This window comes from Halictus rubicundus, chromosome 2 (genome assembly GCF_050948215.1).
Source record: "Halictus rubicundus isolate RS-2024b chromosome 2, iyHalRubi1_principal, whole genome shotgun sequence".
Taxonomy (NCBI): domain Eukaryota; kingdom Metazoa; phylum Arthropoda; class Insecta; order Hymenoptera; family Halictidae; genus Halictus; species Halictus rubicundus.
Window position 1 is genome coordinate 22727875 of NC_135150.1, and position 27442 is coordinate 22755316.

At 36.4% G+C, this 27442-nt stretch overlaps 1 protein-coding gene across 7 annotated transcripts in view; it reads left to right on the top strand.

The window, feature by feature from the left end:
- LOC143365642 (dual 3',5'-cyclic-AMP and -GMP phosphodiesterase 11) overlaps nucleotides 1–27442 on the top strand; it is a 173672-nt gene that overhangs the window by 144167 nt on the left and 2063 nt on the right. For 2 of the 7 annotated variants that reach the window (XM_076805996.1, XM_076805995.1), the window contains 13 exons: nucleotides 583–704; nucleotides 11621–11861; nucleotides 15153–15525; nucleotides 17487–17888; nucleotides 21257–21505; nucleotides 22756–22866; nucleotides 23858–23955; nucleotides 24061–24124; nucleotides 24234–24469; nucleotides 24606–24705; nucleotides 25617–25871; nucleotides 25952–26061; nucleotides 26359–26764. In XM_076805996.1, coding sequence (XP_076662111.1) covers nucleotides 662–704; nucleotides 11621–11861; nucleotides 15153–15525; nucleotides 17487–17888; nucleotides 21257–21505; nucleotides 22756–22866; nucleotides 23858–23955; nucleotides 24061–24124; nucleotides 24234–24469; nucleotides 24606–24705; nucleotides 25617–25871; nucleotides 25952–26061; nucleotides 26359–26764 — 2688 coding nt within the window. In that variant the 5' untranslated portion in view covers nucleotides 583–661. Of the gene's footprint in view, nucleotides 1–582; nucleotides 705–11617; nucleotides 11862–15152; nucleotides 15526–17486; nucleotides 17889–21256; nucleotides 21506–22755; nucleotides 22867–23857; nucleotides 23956–24060; nucleotides 24125–24233; nucleotides 24470–24605; nucleotides 24706–25616; nucleotides 25872–25951; nucleotides 26062–26358; nucleotides 26765–27442 lie in introns of those variants that run through there. The other 5 variants (XM_076806001.1, XM_076805997.1, XM_076806000.1 and 2 more) reach the window with 3 other exon arrangements.

Genomic DNA, 27442 nt, shown 5'->3' on the forward strand with positions numbered 1-27442 from the left:
CAAATTCCAGTCTATGGTGGATTCAGACAGAAACAACAATTTCCAATATTTTTACAGATTTATAGCATTTTCTTTTAAGAAAAACAGCTCTTCAGTTTCACTATAATATATTATAATCAATATAATATAATCAATTTTATCGAATATATAATCAATATAATCGGTATAATCAATTTTATCGAATATGAGCAATATGGCAAATTTATATGGATGAATATAGTGCAACAACTTTTTCTGATATAGTAAATATATACGAAGAGTTTGAACTCACTGTTATTTCCAACTTATTAATATTTTATTTATCGGAAATTTTCTAATAGTTCTTTTGAAATCGATAATCAAAAAATTAATGAATTGTCCACAAGCAATTTTGTTCGTAATCCAACAAGTTTTATGAATGAGTGTAATAACTTCTTCCGAAATTATTATGTGAAAAAGGAATTATCGAACCTCTTTTAGGTACAGCTGAGTAATTAAAAGGTGTATTAATAGGTTTTCGATAAATAAAGTGTTAAGAATGGAAATGAATTTTCACTGAACTCCCTATTGTTGTAATTGAAATGGAAAATTTCTGTTTTGCAGGAAGATTCGCAGTCTAGTATTAAGTGTGAGGAGGAGTCGGAATTATTCGTCTGCCGATATTTTTGCAAATTCTGTTTTAATGATGTCGAAAAAAATGTGGAGTGAAACAGAATCAGACGTGGGTAAAATAATATTTTGAATTGCAAGTAGTATGTTGTATAGAAGAATCGTATTTGCCAGAAAATCTGCGAGAAAAATTTGTTAGAAAGTCTTTTAAAAGAATTGAGAATTTATTAGAAAATGTAATAAAAATTATTTATTTTAATCCGTTTCATAGTACACTATATATTAATTTACACTCAAGTCACTTTGTCATTATAAATATCTTTTTACATTCTTGGAGTTTCTCTGCACGATATCGTTACGCAATATTGTAATTGTTTGTCAATATGCCTGGAAAATTGCATGGAAATGTGTGCACATCGTTGATTGCACAAAGTAGAAAGACATTAAATTATTTTTAATTGTGTTTGTCCCAGTTGAAAAACTGTTTAATATTAATCCTCTGACTCTGCAGGAGCCGTGAAGTCGTGAACATTTTAAACAAAGCAGTTTATCACATATGCCCGTAGTATTATTCTAATGTTAAAATACAAGTTAGAACCACGTTACTATGAAAGCACACGACGTCTTCGAAGTCGAAAATTCATATTACAGCAGAAATCAACAAAGTTGATAATCTCAAAAGTTGAAAACGTTAAATCTTGTCGAGCATTGTAATTTCCGAGTTCCCAAAATCCGTGATCCATTTCTCGACTCGATCCGCGTGCACGGAATGATTTCCTGTTACAACGGAGGCATAAAATCCAGCCGCCTCGTTTCGCGGATGCAGAATTCCGTGGAAGTATCCGAGCAACAAAACGGCTGACGTGTTGTTTTTATACGCTGAATCTGTTTCTGTGGCGGGATCCACGTGCTACCCGCTACACTTTCTAGTTTATCGGCGATTCGACGCCGGTTGTAAATGCGATAGAACGGAGTTTGCCGACATTGTGTGTACCGCCAGCGCGGCCGTCGAAGCTCATGGAAAAATACGGGTACAGCTTACCGGGTAAAATTCCTACGTGGCTGGTGTGTCTCCGCTCTGCAAAAAGTCCCATGCTAATTCAGTGTTGAACGACCGGTCTCATAACGGATGAGTTAGCACGCTTCATGATTCTCCGCAACGTCGAGCCCTGGATCCCGATTACACCGTGAGGGGGTTGTCGTGACAGTAATAAACTTCCACGGTCTTTGTATCGGGCTGAGCCGAGGCATCGGCGTAATTCACGTCCTCTTTTCTCTCTCTCTCTCTCTCTCTCTCTCTCTCTCTCTCTCTCTCTCTCTCTCTCTCTCTCTTTTTCTCTTTCTCTCTTCCCTTCTATTCGCGGAGTTCGTGAACTTTTCCAGCTGGATCGAACTTTCTGCACCGCTCTACAGCTTGCGAAAATACGGTGGTTGACGAAAGTAGTCGAACGGTTGCGCTTGAAACATTCGTATCCGTGTTAAACGAATTTGTTTAAAACGACACGTGAGTCACCCGAGTCAACCCACCATACAACCCAGCCTACGTCATAAGCATTCACAGTGAATTTATACTTTTCATCCTTTTTATGCTTATGCCCTTAAATGACCTTGAACGACCTTGAACGACTTTGAATGACTATATCGTTGAAATTATCTCGAGAAGGGCCACAATCGTAGGAGTTTAAAAGTATGTGGTTCCATTAAAAAAAACTAAGTTGACCTTCAAATCTCCTAAGCACCTGTATCTGAAAAGAAGTTATGTATATGTATCACATAATGGGCCCCTCGAAACCAAACGACTCTCGTCGGAAACATTTCTTCCTTTCTCAGAAAGTGTAGAAGTCATTCGGGTGGCTTGTCTTAGGTGAGCCGCCCTGTTATAGTGTGGGGGAAGGCTGGAGATGATGTTACTAAAATTTGGAAATAATTTGACCACGCACGCAATAGTTACAATACATTTAATATAAACGCGCACTATCAGCGACTTACAAACGTATTCGAACGCCTTTCGTACTATAACCCGTGGCAAAAAGTATTCGATCACATTTAAAAATCGCATAATTTTCTTAAAATTGAACCGAATGAGTGGAGATTTCTTGACACATTAGAAGGATTTGTGTATTAAATGGCGGGTAAGCGAAATTTTGAATAAATTGCTATGAGTCGGAGTTGCGAAGAAAATAGTAAAAGTCAGTTTTTTCAACTTGTTTATCTGAGCCTCTAATGAAACTTTAATGAATGAGCTTTAACGTTGCTATGAGCAACAAACATTTCAAGGTGAGAGCTTAACAGTCACAGATTACTAGTATTAATTATTCGTTATTTATATGTAATATGAATTTTATGCGTATAAGTACAATAATTTGCAAATGAATGCAACATTATAGAGAAAACAATTTTACAATAATTTAGAGTGGTTATCGAATTATTTTCGCAGTACAGAACTCATCATACGAGAAGCAAATTTCCATTTAACTTCTGTTTTTGTTAATTAATTTATCAAAGTCTGAATTTCCAAATGCACACAGTCCGGCTATTATGGGCCGATTGTTCAGTATAATTACAGAATGTTACCAGAAAGGAAATCAATCTCATACTTACAAGCTATAACAAAGTTTGCAGATGCTATTAGCGGACTGCTAAATTATACGTGTACATATTTGCATGAAAATGTAAACAAGTGAAGATCTAATATAATTGTATCGTATGTAAATTAAAAATGAAATATAAGTTTCCAGTCAAGTCTGTATTTTACTTTTAAAATTTCTATGCACCATAGATGGCTACTGCGGATAAGCAGACTAATTCTCATAAATCCAAAATATTAAACCTAACCAGCTAAGTTTCGGCAGTCACCCGCAAGAGGTTCTAGCAACGTATATTCATTGTCAGCAGTATGAAAATTCCAGGAATAACATTATTGTATAAATTGCTCTCTCGGGGCTAGAGCGTATCAGAGCTACTTCGAGAATAACTGCATTACCTTATACGGTATATATGAAGTAAGCTCAGACGGACTCTTCACTAGATTATTCCTAACGAATCTCATTTTTCGGGACACCCGTTCCCAACAATGCCTCATTATCGCCTGCATGTGAAATAAATGGGATATAAACATTGGCAAATGTAATTTTAACCATTACCATGCTATTTCTTACAATACTGCACTCGTTACATTAAAATAGTGGTTTTTCTGGTTTCATTTCTTTTTTTCTTCAATTTTGTTTGAAATTGAGGAAAATTGAAGAGCATGATTGGATACAGTCCCTGGTCAAAAATTAGGTCCACTCACAATTTTTAACATTTTCCTTTTACAAAACTTGGATTACAAAACTTGTAATTATTAAATTATTATAATATATTGAAATAATTTATAATCTTACATTTGTTATAATAAAATTGATGCACGAGGCAGTTGAATAACACACGTGCAAAAAGAATAGTATTCTCAGTAAAACATTCCCAACATTCAGAAGTACGGAGTTTCAGTAATTCATGAAACGTTCGGAATTATTATTATGAACAATAAATTGTAAAATACATGTTTTATACGACGTCGAAGTATTTTGCAAGACATTCATTGCTCAGGCGATCGTTCGCTTCCCCGATCATTTAAAATCGCAGTAACAGCACGAACTATAAAGTTTCACGTTTGAAAGGAAAGGTGCAGTTTGTTGAAACTGCAATTGTAATTGCGCCTCGCGGACGTATCATTGCATTTATATGGCTGTTTGACAGGAAAACGAGTCGTGTCATCTCGCTTTTTCCTCTGCCGGATGCCCCTTTCTGCGTAAGATGCAACCCGCGAACCATCCTGCCGAGTTTTGCGCATTTCCACGAGGCCCGCATGGTGAACGTGAAAAATCGCATAAAACAAGTCTTTAATGTGTTATAACGAGTACCGAAATTCCAGGGTGCTTAAAACTCCAACGATCTCGTTAGCGAGCGTATCCTAACTTTTCGGTGGTAAACTTTTCAGCCGGAGAGCAATTTGAATTTAAAGTACTTTTTGTTAACGAACCTAAAGTCGCCATGAAACTGTAGTGGCATTTCTTTATTCATCGCGTCAGCAATACTCTTCTGCGGTGACAGTAAATATTGGTTCGTTGGCCCAATTACTTTCGCGTTACTGCAACTGCTTTCTTTTTCACGTGTCTGTTAATACTAACTTTAAAATACTAACCTTAAAACTAAATTTAAAATATTATATTTTAACGAAACGTTTACCATTACATCTTCCTGATTGAAATGAGTCCAAACATGACGTAATTCGGGGCTTATTTGCTTGTACAAAACACGATTCGGTAGAACGTCGATTATCTGAAACAATATCTGAATTCTGCATTGTTCTACTGAAAACAGTTCACTCTGAAGCAGTCACAATTTATTCTAGATTTAATCTGGAATTAGAGCGAGATAGCCGTTTCATTATTCGAACATTTATATTCCACTGATTAGTTCGGATAACAGAGGTTCCGTTAAAGCGCGGATTAAACAAGTAACTACGATCCAAATTGCATCGTGTTTAGTAACATTTTATTCGGCAGAGTGTCGCGGCAATATTCGTGGAAGTTTTAACGCTAAAAATGAATTTAGTTTTACACTCGTACTTTGACTTTTCTAGAATTGGAAATATCGTTCTGAATATACAATGTATAGTGTTATCAATATATCAGGAAATACTTGTTAAAAGATATACAAAGTTTGTATGTGAAACATACACGAAGCATGATAAGAAATGATACATGAATTATGGTATGTTCTGATAGTTGAGGATCTAATCGATGCAATTTTCAGTGGACTTGTGCCAGCAAAATGGCTGCCAGGTGGAAAGGGAGGGGATGAGTGTCTTTGGAACTCTAAAGGCACCTTCGGGGCAAAATCAGCATGACACACTTCAGGTACACGGGATTCCTCTCGTCTTCCGGAACTAACTATCATTTGACAGATGGAAACTTCCCACGGGGAAACGTCTCGTCTGTCAATCAAAAATTAGATGTTTTACGGCTCTAGACAGTTCTGATGCAGATTTATTATTACTTTACGTATAAAAAATGTACAGGTTGTCTTGTAAGTGATGATACAGTTGGAAAGTTGATATCATACTGTGACACTGAAAAGTATTTGATCGCTGAATCTTTGATTTTTGAAAAATTCTCGATGTTCAAGCTAATATCATTTTGTCAAAAAAAGAGTGCATCGGTCATCTTTTTCTAAGATGTTTCTTCTCGAAAATGCATCCCCTTTGCAACGACCCCCTAAAACTTAATACACGATTTTTTTTGCATTGTTTTATTAATTATATATTCCTATTCTTATCTTCTTACTTTTTATCTATGCGAGTATACGTATACTTTCCTTATTCATTTTTAATGACCGTATAAACCATTTTCTCAGAATTCATGATCACAATGTTGATTAAACATTTTGTACCAAAAGCGGCAGTAAGGTCAAAGTAAATTAACGTTTTGATACAATAAAAATTGGCAGAACGTAACGAGAGAAATAGTCTTGCATGGCAAGAGAAAAATTGATGTCAGTCGAAAGCGAAATTAGAGCACGAGAAAGTGAGATTGAAACAAAAATTTTCTGCTCGATTAATTACGTTTTATGTGCTTTTTTTTATATCGCAATAACAAAGGTTCGTTGGTTAGTCGATGGTTTGGACAGTTCTGATTGATAAAAAAAAAAAGAAAGAATTGAATGATTTATGAGCAAGTGAGGACTCAGCCCACAATTAAGTTCGTTAATTGGCTCTCGGGAGATCCAGTCCTCTGAAATGAAACGCAAGACCTATTTTTCATGTATGCAGATTCGGCTGCCAAAGGAATGAGATATGTTTCCTGCTTAAGATTATCTGAAGGACATCTCGTTATAGGTCACGAAATTAATTACCGTATTAGCCTTAATGGCTTGTGCAATTGAGCTGTATATTTTTCCTACAATTATGTCGACTACTTTCGAGATAAAAAATCTATGACTAGAAAAAACGATCTTCCACAGAGAAAAATTAACACGTTACGGGGAATAAGCAATATAACTATAGAAAAAAGGATCTTCAACAGAAAAATGATCACTTAATGGCATAATAACTTGACCAAACTCGCAATTTAATTTTTTAATTGGAAAAGTTACTGTAGCGCTAACTCCGTTAGGTTGATATTAAATTTTATTTTGTTTATAATTTCGAATACTATAAAAATTGTAAGAAATTTTATCCTAACGTTGTACTATTTGAATATGCCAGAAGTTTGACATTCACCAAGTCTTCGCATTTCTCGTTTTGCTGAAAATGTTACTTAGATCTTGCGAGATCGTTACGGTTCGACCGGCGCCATGTTAAAGGAAAATAAAGCCCAGGTAACAATAGTTTGTTTGAACCCGCTGTTCCCCGAGTTGTTACGTGAAACACAGTCATAATCCTGATCGTGAAAATGAAGACTGACGATGCAGTAACATTACGGAAACGGTGTAGCCTCCATAGTCACGTAGCATCAGGAACACTATGATGTCCTACGTGTACAATACGTGACACGGAATCGGGTCCATCGAGAAAGGGTGGCTTGTTTCAAGGTTCCCCTTTTATTTCTCACGAGGGACCATGTTGAAGTGACGAACACCGGATTTCGTTAAAAGTTTCTACTGAACTACAGCATCGAAAAACCTGGTCAAACGTGTTCCCTTCTCGTTAGCCATTAAAAAGATCTTGAGAACTTCCCAAAATCACTGGCAAAAAAACTGATTTCATTCGATTTGGAAGTTCCAGCAATCTTGAAAATCCCTGCGAAAACCTAATCAATTTCTTGAAACACAGAAAATTAATTAACCTAATCTTAAAAAACGACCACTCGTGTAACAAACTTGTGGTTGCTAATGACCCTTTTGAGGTTGATGCAACTTTAAAAATAAAAACAAATAATCTTGGAAATCAATCAGCAGAAATTAGGCTGCAGATTTTATGCATTTCCGGCAAAAAGAAAAGACTATTCCCGATCTATTGAAACTGTAACAAGAGAAATTGCATTTTTATTTAACTTCTGTTTCTAACAGTTGGACAAATTTTTATTCTACATTAAAATCCACAATTTAATGGTAATTATAATAATATGTCATATGCAACTGCACAGAAGACGCAAGTTACAGAGTTGAGTGTTTTTGGAGTGTGCTTATTTAAATGGCTTTCAGTAAAATACATTTGTTTAAAAAGTACATGGAAAACTGGTACCCCTTAACATTTCCTTCACAATATTGACTCATTGTTTAAATTTGCACATGCAAACTACGCGTTAGAATGCAAAATACTGATAAATTGTAATATGTACTGATATTTCGTGTTATAAGAAAGACGTTTGCATTTATAATTTATTCATACCGCGTGGTATGTAAAGTTTTGCAAGCATGTACCTTTGTTATATTATTCATGGTTACATCGTATCGCTATGATATTTCTTCGAAGAATGAAAATTAGTAGCAATTATAATAGCAATTGAGCAACGACTGCTTTAAGGCAAATTTAAAAACTGTCTATTAATTATTACCTGTTCATCTCAATTATACTTTCCCACATATTTTATCACTGTTTGCCCTTATATAACATGAGTTTCTCCTAATAAAACACAACTTTAATTCATTATCTTTATCAAGCCACAAGAAGTGGCTATTTTAAATTTATTACCCATTGAAACAAACTAGATTTTCTACACGAGCAATAATCTACTTAAAAATTGCAATTGGTAGGAATACATGAAAAAATAGAAAAAGGCACTTTTTAAAACTAACTTATTCGAGCCGGTAATCGCAATTTTTTCAAAATCCTTTTTGCGTGTCATTCGGTAAACCAATGCTTCTAGTTATTAAAGAAAAGTCGTTCGGTCCAATTTTAAAAAAGCTATTCTGGTTTAATAGCTGTTCGAATAGAGTCGCGGGCCACTGTAATTCAAGTAAGGTCCGTATAATGGTTTTTCGTGATCGGCGAAACGTGGAAGATGGTTACCTCGTGTTACCCATGAATAGTGCAGCGAGCATCGTATTCACGAAATTCCTGTTCGCGTCTTTGTTCGAGAAACACAATGAAAAACTATGTCAACGTCTCCTAATTACTGCGGCGCGAGCCGCCAACAACGATACCGTATCTTTTCCTTCTTCCTTTTCCTTCCGATGAAGAATTTATCGCTGCCGGGGAGAGATCGTAATTTTCTGCTTCATGTTCGTCGGAATTTTTCGGATCGGTCCTATAAAAGCCTGTATGTGTGTATACAGCTATTTTCATTTGCAAGTCGTTGCTTGCAAGTGACATAGCAAGTAGCTAACAATTTCATCTAACTGTCAGGGAAAAGTGTAACTGTCTAACAATTTCAATTAACCGCGAGAAGATTAGAATTTAGATAGAACGTTTATAACTCTTGGTCAAAATGGACCCAACAACCGCCGTCGAAGGGTTAAAAATGCGTAAGACGCGCATGATTTAGCTCTGGTTTATAAATTGATATTTTGAAGCTACAAATTAATGCAACAGTATCCGTCCGGGAGTAAAATAAATATTAATTGAAAGACCAAAAGAGCGTCTGTGTGAATTAAGATAGTTAGATCATTTGAATCAGAAAAATGTCGATCGCTGTCAACGTTCGTGTCCCGGACTAGTTAGCACGAGTTCTGCGAGTGAGTCACGTCGCCCGCTGCAGATATCATTATTAAGTAGAGCACTTTTTGTCTGTGTTCTATCGGTTCCGAAAGCTGCGCGTTTACGATTGCTTGCGACTTTCGAGCGGACGGTTTACGGCGCGGCGGCCCGCTCGGTTGTTTATCAAAGAGTGGTGGCTGAGAGCCTCTCAAAGCTTTTATATCGCTCATCCGTGAGAGTATAGCGAGCGACTCGGAACACCTATGTGTCTCGCCGACTGCACTAACTGCGAGGCCCGATCCACGAGGTACGCAGCTGCGCACGTGCTTCAGCACGTTTTGTCTTCCGTTCTTTTGCTTCTTTTCGACGGCACGGTTTCTTGTGGAATTGTTCGACGATTTGTACGCGCGAGTGCGCACTACTTTTTTTCACTTTTTAACTAGATGTCGCGTTACGTGTCTGCCTTTCGAAAACCAATCAGCGTGCGACGACTTTCATCAATCGGACACTCTTCGAAAGAGAATACAGTGAATTCTCGATTTATGCCAACAACACGGGTCTTGCCAGCGTCGTGTATCGTCCAGGACACATACCCGAGCTGTGTTGTGTTTACACTCCTCGGCGTCCGAGGCCTCTCGAGCTTCGCGGCAGTGGGGATAACTCCGTGACGTTTATCGTCCAGCCCACGGCGACATATATAGAGAAACCGCTGTAGCTGCTTTAGTTTATTTCAGACACTCTTTAAGAGCCAATAACATTTTGGTTTAATTCGGACACTTTTCAAAACAGAATAGCTATTTTAGTTTAAGCCGATAACATTTTTTATTTAACTCGAGCACTCTTTAAAGGAGAATAACTTTTCATTTTTTAAGAATCTGACACCAATCCAATCTTCATATAAATCTGCAACACCTCAATTTAGTTTCAGAACACGCTAAGAACATAACTGACAGGTTATAAATCGTCGTGCAAGTTGTTTAATCGATAAAATATTCGGTTGAATTCTTATTACTTCGATAAATATTTTCCCTCGCCACGGGGCTCTCTTAAATTTGCATTTGAAATTGATTAAAGTTTGTGTGTTGTCGAACTTTATTTAATACCGTTTGCTATAAATGTTACGAAGATCTAATAACTATGAAACGGTAAATGAATACGATGTTCATGCGGAGGAATATTCAACTTCAAAAATAACGGAAAAGTCACGCCCGAACCATAAACCCAGCTATCGTCCTTAACTCCAGGAGCCGAGTACGTCTATCGTTAAGGGTGGCTTGTAAGGGGGTGGTTTACGACCGCATTATTCCACGAGTGGGGTAGTAGATGATAATGCAACGAATTATTCGTGAACCTGAATTTTACTCCTTGTATTATCCACGTGCTATTTACTGCGCGTAAAATTTATAAGCTGGTATACGACGTACGAAGTTGTTTTGAACAGAGCTTCCGAGAAACAAAAACATCATTATCTTCGAAAGATCCGGCGTGCGCCCGACTTTTTTAAACTTTTCAATGGCCTCGTCACCGTTGTCACTACTCTTCGTCCATTGTGGATGCAGAGAAATGCGAGGAGATAAAGTTCTATTTGGGGTCGAAACGATGGGTAAGCTCGTTTTCTTTTTCAATTTTCTGGGTCACCGACGGTTTACCATCAATTGTGCTGTATCTTTATTATTGTTACATATCTTCAAATTATAAGAGGTTGGTGAAGTGTGTCTGACTTGTAATTGCAGCGTTAACCATTACAATAAAACCTATCGATCAAAGCAAGCACTGTCGTAATCATTCTGACAACGAGTTGCAAGTACCCCGATTGTATTATAGAAGTGGAATTGTTTTCTTTTGAATGAATAATTTAAGTTTATGAAACGTATGTTTAAATAAATATTTCACTCCATATTTCCATTTTATTGTATTTATTGCTCTTACTTCAGTTCTCTGAAGATATAATAGAAGCTTGATCGTTTGATTACAGTCTTTTCTCGATATATGTCCCAAATATCTAGCCGATAAAAGTCCTAGAACTATCTCCACTGCCGTGGATATATCCTGTGAGGGGTCCTAAATCTCGAGTGGTCTCCGTCGCCTTTTCTAAGTTCGGCAGTGTATCAAAGAATAGTATCTTCTAGCCGATATATGTCCCTGGATAGGCGCGTATCGAGAAAACACTGTACTTCGCTCGAACCAAATGTCTTCTATCGCACTTATTGAGTGAAAAGTGGGAAAAAGGTTCTAGGTAACGATGGAAAATACTTTGAAGAAAATATTCTCTATTTTCCGATTCAAACGGAGGACTGTTATTTGCCAAAAGAACGACAGAGACTTGTTCGAGTATCCAGTAACGATGATATAGATGAATAGATAGACGAATGAATGAACTGTGTAATGACGAGTTAATTGTCTGTCAAGTAGGCCTGCACTTGCGGAGCATCGAGGAGCCGAGGATGACGGCGGAGACGGCAGCGCCTTGTGTACAAGGGGTGCAAGGGGTGCAGAGCGTTATGGCAGGTCAGGGCGCACTGCAACAGGTGCAAGATGGAAAATCCACCGGCGGTTTTTATTCCTCAACTTCGGCCATGTACGACCCGGAGTACGCCCGCATGGAAGCCTGGCTCGACGAACATCCAGATTTCGTCAACGATTACTTCCTCAGGTACTATAAAACACAGTTCTACCACTTCCATCGAACCGTCCCGCTAAAACTACCATTTCTTGCTTTACCCCCTGCCTTTCTAGCCACAACAACATTTCCATACCCGAAATAGATGTACTGTGCGGTGCCGCACAAGAAGTCCCGTGAAAGGAATACGAGGCTGATTGGTCAAAGTGACACATACTATGTAGCGTGTGACGTCAGAGCCTAAGCATTGGACTACTGGAGCGTCAACAGTGGGGGTAGGCGGAGCGAGCGAGGGCCCACTTTGCCCTTGTGCCCTCTCGCGAGACTTCTTGTGAGGCACGGACAATACTCATAGTGCATGGATTTGTAATTAGACTGCGGATTTTCTGCATTTATGGCGAAAATGAGTGGAAGACTTGGAAGAATTAGAAGAATTTAGGAATATCTATACATTATTTCCAACACGCCAAAAATCATTTATAAAAGAAATTGTTATCTAACTTGTTGCAATCGATGACGAAAACTTTTATTTTGCATGAGGATCCGCAGGGTATTTATAACAAATATTTATGATTCAGCATAATTTTAGTAGAACAGTAGAAATGAATTTTTTCCATGCAATTTCACGCAATCAGCTATTTATTAGGTGTACAAATTTATTCGTACAACGAATTATTTCTAACTTTGCATTATATTGAACATTTTTACTGGGTTCTGGTGTAACACTATGTGTAGAAAATTATGGGGATTATTTTCAAGACTTGAATATGTTTTTACTTATTTAATGCGAACGACATTTTCCTTATATATTTTTAACATCCTTCTCGAACAGTGTCAAACTACTTGAAACCATTACTTCATTTGAAATAAACATCTGTTTTTCAATATATTTTTAATATCCTCAAAAAATATCAAAGTTCTTTTTGGTTGTTCTTAAAATCCTACTTTTCTTACGTGTCTTTATAAAATGTGATATATTCAACAAAATATTCGAATTATGAAGTCTGTTACCGAAACAAATAATTTTAGCGATAAAAAGAATTGGTTGCAGAGTATTTTATTTAAAAGTCGAATTTTCTTTACATTTTCGCAATATTTAAATTTTTCACGTGAACGTCAATTTTCTGTGACAATCATGTTTGAAAATGAGTTTAAAAAATTGACAAAACTGCTTCAACGTTGTGCCGGCCTCTTTCGTCGTATTCAGACGATAGTTCTTTTCGACTATCATTCCACGGAGACCATTTTCCTGTGATTATGTCATCCGGAAAATTTCCGTCGATGTTGACCGTGGCAATTAGGTATTCTGCCAAGGGTCGCTCGCATCAAAGCAAGGTCTGGTTTGAAAATTGGAACCAGATACCCTTGTTCAGAGGTTCACCTTTCCCAAAGATGCGCAGCCGCGACTATCAACAGGACTTTATGCGATTGCTCGCTCGTGCGGAAAAGTCAATAGCGATCAAACTGCGAGGAACAAACGGCTCAAAGTGCATGGCCGGTGCGCCGTGCCTCGGATAGAACGTCAAATAACAATCGGATAGAGAATTCTCGAGTGAAAATTCGTGGGCTAAACGAAACGGGGCTTCCGTCGGTGCTGTAAAGGAACTTTAGAGACCATGAAGCGCGCTAACGTCTATTGGGACGCAGGATTTCATGTGAACCCAAACTGAAGCCAGCTGCTCGTATAACTTTATCAAAAGAACATTATGCTATTTATCTTTCGAAAATATTTAATACCGTAAGTGATTTTCTCTGACTAATCACAACGAAATACTTTATAAGATTTTAAAGGTTTCAGCATTTTTATTATGAAAATGATGTTTTTTCATAAATAATAGTTTGACTTAGACGGTGAGATTTGTTACAAATTATTTTATAAAAATCTGGAATTCAAATAAAAGTCTTCTATTGAAGATTATTATGTAAATTCATCGTTTTTAAGGGAATGATACGCTGGATGTAGTTAAGAGTTAACCGGTCTAAATTTTGCTAGAAACAGCACGAAGTTCATTAGAGTGAATCGATATCTACATTGGACAAAGAACAGCTTTGTTAATTCTACACGTACGTGTAGAAGTATTTTAATTAAATCTAATCCTACGTTATTTCGTTTCAGTCGAACGACAGTAATTTCCTAGAACGTTCATAGGTCCGATTTTACTTGAACCAAATTAGGCGAGATTGTATGTTCTTAAGATTCCTGGATTACTTGGAACTTTCTTTTAGCGAATATTTCATTAGTTGTGTTTGCAGATGTATGCTAGAAAGATCGAATAAATAATTAGGAGCACCAGTAAAATAGACGAATATGTAAAATGGTCTTGGAAAATAGTTTCAGTAAAGTAGTATGAATTGTATGCAGTTCTAAAATATAAAATATATGTATAAAGTATGGAATGAAAATTCACAAGGCCTCGTGTAAATACAAAAATAAGTTCATTCAACGGTTCAGAAATGATAATATTTTTAATTGACACGTGACCAGAAAATAATATTGACTAAATTGGAGAAAGACTAGATTGGACTATATTGTATACTCTTACTAAAATAATTTACTTAAACAGTCACGCTATCATACTGCCATTTGTTGGACTCATTTACCATAAAACGTATTATTTTCGTATGAAAAATAAAGATACCTAATTTTTTAGGTATTCAAAAGATTTAATTAAACTCTTTCTTTATGAACTGTTATCTTCCCATACAATTTTTTTAGTTTCATTTATTCTTTTACGAAACCTTTATCAACGTATTCGTGGCATAATTTCTATTACAACGAGTCCAAACATGACACAACTTGGATCATATGGATTTAGTGGAACCTCGATTATCCGAACCAGTGATATTAAAGTTCTTCATTATCCAAATACAAACAATTCAACCTGAAGCGATCCATAAAGAACACAATTTTAACAAAATATCAGTAAAAGTTTAGATCAATTCCAACGATTAGTTCGGATAACCGAGATGCCACTGTATCGTGAATTGAACAAGCAACCGTGCGCCGAACTATGTCATGCGGGGACTCGTTTTAATCAGAAAAATGTCACAAATATGTTAGCGAAAGTTCCACAGAAAAATTGCGGCAAAGTTTCGTCGCTGAATTAGTATTGTCTCACCGACACGCCGCGCTGGTGTGTCGATGGTTTTTTTTACTCGTTGTTCATTTCCGCGCTCGACGCCAGCAGGAAGAGATCAAAGAATAATGTCTGGCCACGATGCAGCCGACAGTACGGTTGTTTTCACACGTATCGACCCATTACAGTATTATCAATCCGTCGAAACTTGTTTACTGATGAAATACTGTGCTCTATGTATCGACAGGAAAGTCACGAGGCAAACCGTGGACATGTGGCTGGTCTCACACGCGACGCCGACGTCCTCGTCGAGCAGCTGTGTGGAGTTGTCGAGTCCGATCCATGCGGGTGGTACATCGTCTTCCGGTCGCGGCGGATCCGGGGGTTCGGGTGCCACAACCCCCGTTCGTAAGATCTCTGCCCACGAGTTCGAGCGTGGCGGTTTGCTGAAACCGATCGTCAACACGATCGACGGGACGCCCACCTTTTTGAGCGTCACACCCGGGGATTCTGGCCAGCCAGGAAGCCAGCCAGTCGGTTCCGGAAACTCGAACAGACCACAGAGAAGATCCAGGCACGAACTGAGACACCTTGACGAGAAGGATCTCATTTTCGAATTGGTACTGTCCCTTCTTCTTTTTCTTCATCTACGGAACGTTGCTCGGATTTGTAGATTAAACATCGATTTACATATACTATCCGCACAGACACGGTTGCGGTTCTTTATTCCTTTTTATTTTTCTTGTTTTCGTTTCCTCGTGAGAATGTCGGACAGCTGAACCGATGCCGGTATGCGTCCGTTCTGATACGATACGATATGTATGAACACTTGTATTCAAATGCATTAAAGTACGATTGTCGCGGCTTAACTTCACCTTGGCAACCCAGAAATTTTCAACTTTTTTTTATATAATCTTGTAGATCCTGGCGTGAAAAGGCCGAAAATCGAAGTTTTAATGCGAGGAATTCACTGATTCGAAAGTCATGTGTGTTTAAAGTTGAGCGATTATAAATTTTTTACCTTTGTTCTGGGACGAGAAGTCATCGAACAGTAATTAAAATGTAGTAAATTATATAAGGGATCTCAAAGAGAAGATGTTATCCAAGTTGGTTGGGATTAGATCGTTGGAGGGGGGGGGGGGAGGTCAGACCGGCCTGATCACGTTTGCCAATCTACATTATCGACATCGTGCTTTTACTGTCATCCAGCGGTTCCGCTCATGAAACTTTTTTTATTTATGTTTAAGCAATATTTTATTTCAATGTGTACAATGTCGTATGAAACCTATGACGTATCTGAGACGTTTTTCACGTAAAGGGGTCAATGTTGATGTAGATGTGCTTTTGGAAATTCTTTAAAACGAAACTGATTTGTTCAAAGTCAACGTACAAGTTTCAAACTTTGTGGCGTGATCTGTTAATCTATGGAGAGTATAAAAAAGTTTGTGTGCAAAAGTAATTCCTTAATCCCTAATTAAGGTGACCTCCGTCCTAGTAAGATATTAAAATGTTGGTTTCTAAACAAACATGGCTTATACCTGATCTCTGTGCTAATTATTACCACGTGATCTACTTAATCCTCCTTACACCAAATTTCTTTTATATCAACAATTTTTTCATATTTTTAATTGTTTACGAGATATTCCAGCGACTCCGTTTAATCCTCCAGTGCATGGATAATTATACAAAATTAGCACAGGTGAAAGAGAAGAATTTCTTAAAGATGTCAAGCTAAAGTATTTGCTTTAAATTATGCTTGCCTCGAATTAGGTCAAACTGAACAACTTGAACGATTTTAAATACGTTTCATTCGCAAATATGTTTTATTAACCCTCTGACGACGGAGCTCGAAGCTATTTTGATCTCGAGTATTAAAATCGTAGTTTAATCACTCAATTTCTATGGATTAAATCGAATGAATAAATTGTTACATTAGGAATATCAGACAGACTCTAATGGGTCTATAAGAAATATTTGAAAATATATATTTTAAAATGAGCGTAGTAAAATAGCTGTAGTACGAACTGTACGTAGTACATAGTACTGGAATGCTCCCCGATGCAGAAAAAATTTAGGCTATGGATCGCAACAAGTCTTATGCCAAAAAATAGATAATAGTCTGCCGGAACAATTGCAAAGAATTTCCTCGAAATCGGTTGACTAATCTCTTCGATATTTCCATAGGCAACAGAATCCCAAACAATTGCCAAGAATTTCCTTCGATCAATGTCCTCGATATTTCCCACAAGTTCCTCCCTCATAACCTCGAATGAAAAATCCCCGGGGTCACCATCGAAAAGGCAAGCTATAATTTGAAACCGATTTTTCTATCGTTACCGAATATATGTGGCTCGTTAAGAGGCTTCTAAGAAAGTAAAAGGGTACCGTAACAATAATATTTTTCTCGATGGATCCGACACGCGCAGTAGAGGGGAGCGTACCGGAGAGATTTCTAGGTAGTATGTAATTTGTAACCATTTCAATTACGAGCACGCCCTCGTCCGTGCACTTTGGTCTCTGTATGAGGACTCGTCGGGGCCCGTGGCCGAGGTATAATTGACGACGATCGATTCAACCGTAGGTCAAGGACATCTGTAACGAGTTGGATGTGAGGTCCTTGTGCCACAAGATCCTCCAGAACGTGAGCACCTTGTTACACGCGGACCGGGGCTCCCTGTTCCTCGTGCAAGGCGAGAAAGGTGGCGGTTGCATGCCCTTGTCGCAAAATCACGACACCTCGTCGGTGCAGAATCCTTCCGCAGTGGTTGGCACCGGCAAAACGGACAACAGGAGCACGGAGCAACGCGAAACGGGATACTACTCGAGGAACAGATGTTTAGTCTCGAAGCTATTCGACGTCTGCTCGAGATCCACGCTACTCGAGATGGAGAAGAAGGACGAGATCAAAATTCCCTGGGGCACCGGGATTGTCGGCTACGTAGCCGAAAGCGGAGAACCTGTTAACATACCGGACGCTTACAAGGTAAGCGTTAGCTCATCTTCCCGAGACCTCCTGATCTAACCCTTCGCGAACGCAACTAGGGGAGACTTTGTTGTAATTTGCCAACCATCAATGATATTACAAAGAAATATTTTCAAAATAACCACCTCTAATGGTATATAATTAAATTTGTTGCATTTTCTAAACAATAATTTTTTATTTATTTTCATTAATATTTTTGATCGAAAGAAAAATTGTTTAAATATAATTTTCCAAACAATTTTTTAAGTTTTAAATATGTATTAAGTCATTGCAAAAGTCTTGATTTTGTTATTGCGTTAGAATGACGACTGTAAGGCGTGACTCGAAGTCAGTATTACAACTCAAAACAATTTTTACTGAATTTGTTAAGCATTCGAGGAATGGCTGACCATTCGAGTCCATTGCTTGAGTGCATAATGCGCTTAACGAGTCTTCTTTCTCTGTCAATGTCAGGTCGTTAATTAAGCAGGGAAGGCGGAGAATGATCGATACGTTTTAGAGAGATAAGACCGTATAAACGAAATTAAATAATATTTTAATGATCTGTTTGTTTAGTTTTGAGTCAATATTATGATTTTAAACAAAAGCATACTTGAATGTTTTAAACCAAGGTCGTATTAAAAAAACATGAGTATTTAAAGTATGTAAAGTGTCTGAAATCTAAAATGAAATAATATTCCTTTTTTTTTTAAAGAAAGAGACAGAGATTATGAAAACATTTAAAAAATGTATTTGAAAATTACAGAATTCACAATAAATTTCAATATTATTAATACTGTCAGTCTAAGCATTTCGTATATATATATTATACTGTGATACGTTTTATGATTGTTATAAATATTAAAAACCTTTTATTTACATAATCTTTAATTTCCATCCACGTTCAAATTTAAAACGTTTTGACTTCACTTTTGTATAATTTCTATTTAACAAATAATTCAATTTTTTGAGTTGTGTAGGAGTATGTAATATTGTTGATTGGATAAAGGCCTTTGTCGCATTTTGCATTAATAAATTCGTACGAGTAAGGTCTTTGTCCTCTGACGTCCATGTCCTATTGTCAAAGATTTATAGCAGAGTAAATATATGCAAGGCGATGCACAATACCTGTTAGTGTTATGAATTTGTGTATGCAATTCACGTATCTAATTATTACATGCTTTTCGAAGTCTGAATGACGCAGCTGCATATGCCTGTGAGGAGAGATTTGATGAAGGCAGACGCGCGCAGGGTGTTTCACAGACCTTGACCATAAACAATGCTCTGCAAAAGCTCTTTTGAATTTATATTCAACCCTTTTTTTCCTTCTCCATTCATAACTCTTGAATCTTTAAAGCATGCGACTCATCGTCAGTAAAGTTTTTTCTTTTAAATTTAATTGTATTATAGAACACCTGAATATTTAAAATTATAAGAAAATCGAAATAGAATCGTATAAACGTAGTTGCAAAAGGTATAAAAATTATATAACCGAATGAAAGGAGAAAATTGTTCATTTCTTGCAACATATATTTTCTAGAATCGTTCATTTCCAATATTGAATCACTTATTTTACTAACAATGAAATGTCCTTAATTTGGGAAAGACAGATTGTGTAAATGTTTACTGCACTATGTTACTTTGCCAACGCATTTATATGTGCAGATCAGACTAAATTGTTTGTGTGAAAAATTCTGGCAAAGTGCTCGCGTGCAAAATAACAATTTAGGGGAAGCATTAATATTACTTGACAAGCAATTCGATTGTCGTTACGTATGAATTTATTAGCGAACACATACGTACTGTTTTGTGACAGAGCGTCATAAAAGCAGTAATATTTAATTCGCAGATAAACTTTATGTAGCCATTTCCGTTTATTTAATTGCGTGTTCGAGTTTCCCTCGACTCTCGTGAATCAGAGTGACGCAGTCTACCGTGCTCCCTAAATAATTACTGATTTGAAGTTTGTTCGAAAACTAACTCCGATGATTCAGACGTTTCATCGTTTTCCGGAATTGTCTACAACCTCGTCAACGAACAAACGCATCGATTTCCAATAGAGACTCGTGGTACACAATGCTCATTTATTTGTATACTATACGAATATTTATCAGGACTTCCACTTTTCCATATCATTTAAAAAATTAGATCTGCAGGTTTTTTTTTTTTAATTAAGCAAAGGTGTAATTTATTTTTACAAAATTTGCAATTCGTTTTATTACTCTGAATAGAGTTGATCAGTTGCAATCCGATATTTTTACAAATGAACTTGGATACAGTACAGACGCAGCATAAGATCGATGCAAGAATCGAGAGGATTGTTCAATGACATTAAAGAAATATCGACATCTCGTATCTAATTGTTCTCTGAAAGTTCTGTAGCTCTAGTCTCAGTTAATCAAACAAAACCTGTGATCAGTTAAAGTATAATCAAGCTTGGCCTAAACTTAGTTCATTGAAAGCTGAGCACCGAAGTTCTGGGCAACGAAGTTCCTACACAATATAATTGTCCATCGACAATCTAATTCAAACTTTCCACTCTAAAGACCCGGAAATAAATATTACTTCGTCAAATGGGTTTAGGCAGACACCGTGTCTTCAATTCTACGATCGTTTAGTCGGCGATTCTGCCGTAGTAAACTTCCGTTTCTAATTTTCCAATGGAATTGGAAGAAGCTTGTGAAGCTTGTCGGTACATAAACAATTATGCCTTATCTATACGGCGTAAACAAAATTTCATAGTTTTAATTGTTTTCAAAGAAGTTTTCAAAGAAGACAATGATAAAACCTTCTTGCGTTTCATTTTTTTTTTTTTTTGTGAAACTTTTACTAACGTATTTGTGACATTTTTTTATTAAAATGAGACCAAACACGATACAATTTGTATCATATTTAGTTGTTTAATTGACGATTTAGTGGAACCTCGATTATCCGAACCAGACAGATGATATTTGAATTCTCCATCATCTGTATAAAGTGATCCATATACAATTCATTGTACAAATTAATAGAGATTTAATCTAGCATTCGAGCTAGGTAACTGTTCCATTATTAAAATACTCATATTCTACTGATTAGTTCGGATAGACGAGGTTCCACTATTTCGTGGATTAAGCAAGTACATAAGACCCAAACTGCGTCGTGTTTCGTGTCATTTTAATCAGAAAAGTGTCACGAATATGTTGGCTAAAGATTCATCAAAAAATGATTAGAAACAAGAAAGTTTTATTAATAAATAACCGAAGTTTCCACGTATATTTAGATATTACTGCAATTATTTTGTTCTTTTGACATCTTTATCTATAACTTAAGATGTTTTGCGATGCACATGTGTAATAATAATGTAAAATTACAGAAAACTGTTTTATAAAGATGTTATTTGTTTACAGGACTCGAGATTCAACCGAGAAATCGACGCGTTAACAGGATACAGGACCAGAGCACTTTTGTGCATGCCGATCAAGGATTGCAACGGAGACGTCATCGGTGTTGCACAAGTGATCAACAAACTCGGTGGTGAGGGGCAATTTACTGTACAAGACGAGAAGATTTTCGCTGGTTATTTGCAATTTTGTGGGATCGGACTGAGGAATGCGCAACTCTATGAAAAAAGTCAATTAGAAGTAAAAAGGAACCAGGTTGGTAGAACAAAAACCATTCTTATCTTTTGAAACGTTATTCCACAATTTTAATTGGCACAGTCACTGCGCAGTTTGAATATTAAACCGTTCTTCTTTACGTAAGTTTCAACTTTGGTATTATTAAACAATATTCCAGATCTTGATTATTACATGTTTTTTCTTTAAGTGGTTGCGCTTCTCTGATTTATGTATCGCCTACGGTAAGTAACTGGACTGCGGATTTACATATTTGCGAAATAAAAATTTGTAATGTCAAGGATTACAGATTACATAAAAATTGATTACTGAAGCGTGCATGTTATGCAAAATAAAAGTTTTGCATTGGTTGTCAGGCATAGGAGTCAAATAAAAATGTTTCTCAATATATTGATATTCTTACGTTTTTAAAATATTTCGACTGTTTCAAACTTCGCCTATGATTACTTCTCCTAATCATTTTAATAAATCGAGAGCAACAAATTCTTTGGTAAAACTTCGCCTTGGCAACCCAGATATTTTTAACTTTTTACTATACAACCCTGTACATCGTGACGAGAAAATGCCAAAAATCGAAGTTTTAAGGCGAGGAATTCACTGGTTCAAAAGTTATGCGTGTTTGAAGTTGAGCGATGACAAATTGTCCCGGAACAAAGTGTAACCGCTCAACTTTAAACACGCATAAGTTTTGAACCAGTGAATTCCTCGCCTTGCAACTTCAATTTTTGGCATTTTCTCGTCAACATTTACAGGATTATATACTAAAAAGTAAAAAATTTCTGGATTTTTAAGGTGAAGTTAAGCCAATACTTTTAATATTTCACTGGTTTAGACCTCACCTATTTATTTTCGTCATACATGATTGATTATTTCTCTTAATAAATTTAATAAGTTAAAAATTTTTAAAATTCTTTCATTCTTTCAAAATTCTTTAAAAACTTTCGACGTTTTTTATAAACACATGAGATCCGCATATGTTATTCAGTGACGCGTGTAATGCAAAAAGCTCAACAGTCGAATGGATTTTTTCGAGTGTCGAGGGTAATTATCGCATGAAAATGAAATTTGCGCAGCGATTGAACTAATTAATTCTACTAATTCAACTTCGTCATTGGGTTTCTAAAATAATTGAATTAATGTACACGCGGTTGTGGGATTTATTAGCCGCAGTAAATGTGTTAATATTGTCACGGATCATTGATTATAGCACAATAATTTATCCGCTTTAAACGGACTACTAATTTATGGCAAATGTTTGTCCCCTGTTACAGGTGCTTCTGGATTTAGCTAGGATGATTTTCGAGGAGCAAAGTACAATAGAGCATATGGTGTTGAGGATTCTAACGCACACACAGTCCCTGATTCAATGTCAGCGAGTACAGGTAATATGGACGACATAGCGCAGAACGGATTTACTCTTTTTATTATATTTTGGATATTCCTGAGGGTGCATATTTTTATTAAAAAATTGAACACAATGGACACGTGGATGAAAGTTTGTTTCGTTTGCAGATTTCCACTCTGCACTATATATTTTGCATTTTTGGTGCACTTTGTTTGGTTTGCATATATGGTTTTTAATTCTGTTCATAACATCTGGTTCGTTGAACTCGATATTCTCCAAAAAGTATGGACATCTTAAGTAATAAATATAAATGTTACTGTTGTTGATATTGAAAGAACGACATAATTTATTATAGGGTAAGGGACTATAGGGGTATAGGGTTAGAGCATAATGAATATTAAAAAGGAGATATATAACGTATACATTAACTGATTCTAATGAAAAAATTTAATATCTCTTTTTTAGTATGCATTATGCTTTAAAAATAAGTATAATTAATATTGGCACATTAATTGGCACCTCCACAGTAATTGGGTCCCTTACCCTATATAAAATGCTACCGTAAAGAACGAATAATTTTCACGTACGGCTGTAATAATAATGTACATTTTGAAATAAATAATAATCACCCTCACTCTAAAGAAACAAAATAAGGGAAATGTAAAAATTATATTTGGTATTGAATTTATTAATTGAAACATTTGGTGGATTATTTGATGTCACAAGATTCAAATGTTTCAACCCTCATTTTCATGAAAGAGTTCAATTAACGCGTTTACAGTTCCATGTCCCACGTATGGGTCACAAAGATTGTAAATAAGAATTTAATGAATCATACATAATTGAAGACAAAAACTCTACGAATAGAATTAATTTTTTGCAGTTTGTAAAAAGACTTCAAACACTTCTAAAAAAGCCCTCGTCAATTTTTGTATTCAATTCTTAATACTCGGTCAATGAACGTGTCAAAACAAAATTTTATGAACAACATTTTGCAATTTTTACTGAATGTTTACTATATTTTTCAGGTTCTCTTGGTGCACAAAGCGTCGAAGGGCAGTTTCTCCCGCGTGTTCGACTTCGAGGCGAACGACCTGTCCGGCGAGGATTCAGATTCTCGCACTAGGTGAATGAAGTTTGTAATTACGTCCTTATTTTTCTTCATTCGATTACCATAAACGATTGAATCCCCACGGGATTGCCTAACACGTGTTTGATTTTGCTCACGCAGTCCGTTCGAGAGCCGATTCCCAATAAACGTCGGCATCACCGGCTACGTTGCCACGACCGGCGAGGTGAGCATTGATCGACAATTTCTTCCTGTTGTTGTGCCATCTTCTCTGCTAGCTTAGCTCTCGCTCGGTTGCCCGTGCAATGACATGCATTCGTACTAAATTTTCTTAGACGGTGAACATACCGAACGCCTACGATGATCCAAGATTCGACCCTTCGGTGGACGATGGTACCGGTTTCAGACATCGCACCATTCTCTGCATGCCCATCAAGAACTCGTCGGGTCAGATCATTGGCGTCATTCAACTGATCAACAAGTTCGATGACCTCGCCTTCACGAAGAACGACGAGAATTTCGTCGAGGCGTTCGCCATTTTCTGCGGCATGGGCATTCACAATACGCACATGTGAGTAGAACCGAAAATGAGCGGTTATCAACCTAAGAATGTTAGAACTGCATTTTGTATGGAGCGTACGTATGCGAAAAGATTTTTCGAGAATTCATTCGTTTAATTATGTTTCTTTTTCTGTCTTTTACAACAGGTACGAAAAGGCTGTGATAGCAATGGCCAAACAAAGCGTTACATTAGAAGTGCTAAGTTACCATGCTTCTGCTTCGTTGGAAGATGCACAAAGATTAAGGGTTGGTTCTTCTGGATAATACCTAGTTCTAATATTATTAAGAAGAATTACATGTTTTACTTAACTATTTTCTTGAATGTTAAGAGACCTTAAATTGAAAATCAAATATTATTGTAACTTGAAAATATTGTGTCCATTTCGAAATTTCATTTTGTTTTAAGAAATTCCGTTGTCTTTTACATACAGCTGTGATTGAAACAATAGTACTATCTTTGACAATTTTTTTCATGAATAAAACTATATTTCGTTGTGTAATTTTGATTCCCGTTTGACAATACACTGTTTACTTGATATATGTCCAAAACACTATATCGGCCAGAAGATACTATTCTTTGATCCACGCGACCTTACACTGTTCGGCAACCGAGGTCTCTCGAGCTTCATGGCCTCTCACGTGGTATACCCCGCGGCAGTGGGGATATATCTGGGACTTTTATCAGCTAGGCATTTGGGATATATAGAGACTAAACACTGTATATAGTTTACTATCTCAATTTCATTGGTTTGCAAAATTACATTAATCATAGGATGATACGAATAACCCATTTCAGAAATTCTAATTTTCTAGAAAGAGATAGTCGCTTTATTTGTTCCTTTATATATATAAAGGAAGTAATAATATAATCTAATAATTGTACGAAAAGACCATATAAAATATCCTTAATATCAAATTTTAAAAACATTATTTCGAAGAAAAAATGCAATTCAACTTTCAATTTACAATACTGTTCTTTTCCGCTAACATGAGGTGGTCATTTCAATGAATTTTTATCAAAACATTAGAGCATTGGCTTTAAGTATAATTTATTTACGTAAAAATATTTTTAAAATTGACTTTTCTACGCACTAAATATTTTTTCGAAACGTCAAAAAGCGAATATTGTTTTCACAATTTTCTGATTTCTATTTCAGGGCTTAAGAGTGCCTTCCGCAGCGCATTTTCAGCTGCACGACTTCAAATTCGACGACATTTACATGGAAGACGACGACACGTTAGCCGCGTGTCTTCGAATGTTCTTGGATCTTGATTTCGTGGAACGTTTTCATATCGATTATGATGTTCTTTGCCGTTGGCTTCTCAGTGTGAAGAAAAATTATCGGAACGTCACATACCATAATTGGCGTCACGCGTTCAACGTCGCCCAAATGATGTTCGCGATATTAACCGTAAGCAAATTGTGAACAAAAACTTAATTATCATTAAAACCATTCTTTTAAAAATTAACAAAAATATTGTTATGCTTTAGGCTACGCAGTGGTGGAAAATCTTCGGGGAAATTGAGTGTCTTGCTCTCATAATCGCTTGCTTATGTCACGATCTAGATCATCGGGGCACGAACAACTCCTTCCAAATCAAGTAAGTTGAAAATTCATGAGAACAAACTATTTTTGTTTCTTTTATTTTACATCCATAATGTAATGCATTATGAATAAACAATGGATTTGATACAGTCATTCAAAAAATAATTTAAAACAGAAGAAAAATAAAAATAATCGAGGAATACGAACAATACTATTTTCAACCTGTTGAAATGATTGAAAAAGAATTTTCAATGTTTGGCTCCTGTCTCAGACAATTTTTATTTTGCATAGAAAGATCTACAGCCTATTGATCTAGTGGTAGGATGAAAACATGATTTTCATGGTGTTGCAGAGCATCATCGCCATTGGCGCAGCTCTACTCGACGTCTACGATGGAGCACCATCATTTCGATCAGTGCCTGATGATTCTGAGCAGTCAGGGGAATCAAATCTTGTCGAACCTGTCTCCGGAGGAATATTCGCGCGTGGTTAAAGTTCTTGAAGAGGCGATCCTCTCCACCGACTTAGCGGTTTACTTCCGGAAGAGAGGGGCTTTCCTCAGCTTAGCAAGGGGTGGCGGCTACAATTGGGCTTATAGTGATCACAGGGAGCTGCTAAGAGGAATGTTAATGACTGTCTGCGATCTAGCGGCTATCACAAAACCCTGGGAAGTCGAGAAGAGGGTGGCCGAATTGGTTAGCAGCGAGTTCTTCGAGCAGGGGGACATTGAGAGGTGGACTTTGAACATTACCCCGATTGTAAGTGTTGCAGAAGCTTAATTAGTTTCACCCTTTGACGTACGATTTTGTTCTTGATTACATTGATTAGAACTTCTTTGACTCTAATCATGTTTTAGATGAAAAAGATAATTGGTATTTATTATTTGCATTTATTTTAACACGTTGACTGCCGATTCAACGATGACAAAAGTTAGATAACATAAAAACAATTTATTGAATAAAAGCGTTTGTTGAGTAAACAAACTTCTTTTTTTGTGATTATTAATGTTACAATTAATCATGTTGAGTAACGTTCACTGTCATCTTCCTTTTTTAGAGATATTCTTTTTACCTTTTAGTATTTTCTACAATCAAATATTTACTTGCACAGTTATATGTCGTCGAGAATATCGTAAAATACCCTTGAATTTTGATAAACAACATTTAAATAATTGACTATACTTTAGATAGTATAGAATACTTGTTTTAAATCAATTTTGATAGCAGCAAAATCTACTTATCAGTGTTAAAAAAATTATTAGTTAAATCTTCACTGGTTAACGAACTTGTCCTCTTAAATTTCATATTCTTCTTCACTAAAACAATTAAATACTGTACTTGTATTTTTATATTGTTTTATTTTTTCTAGTTTAATTTATGATTTATATTTCATGCATGAGGTAATGGTATTTATACGTGAACAAGTACCAGATTTTA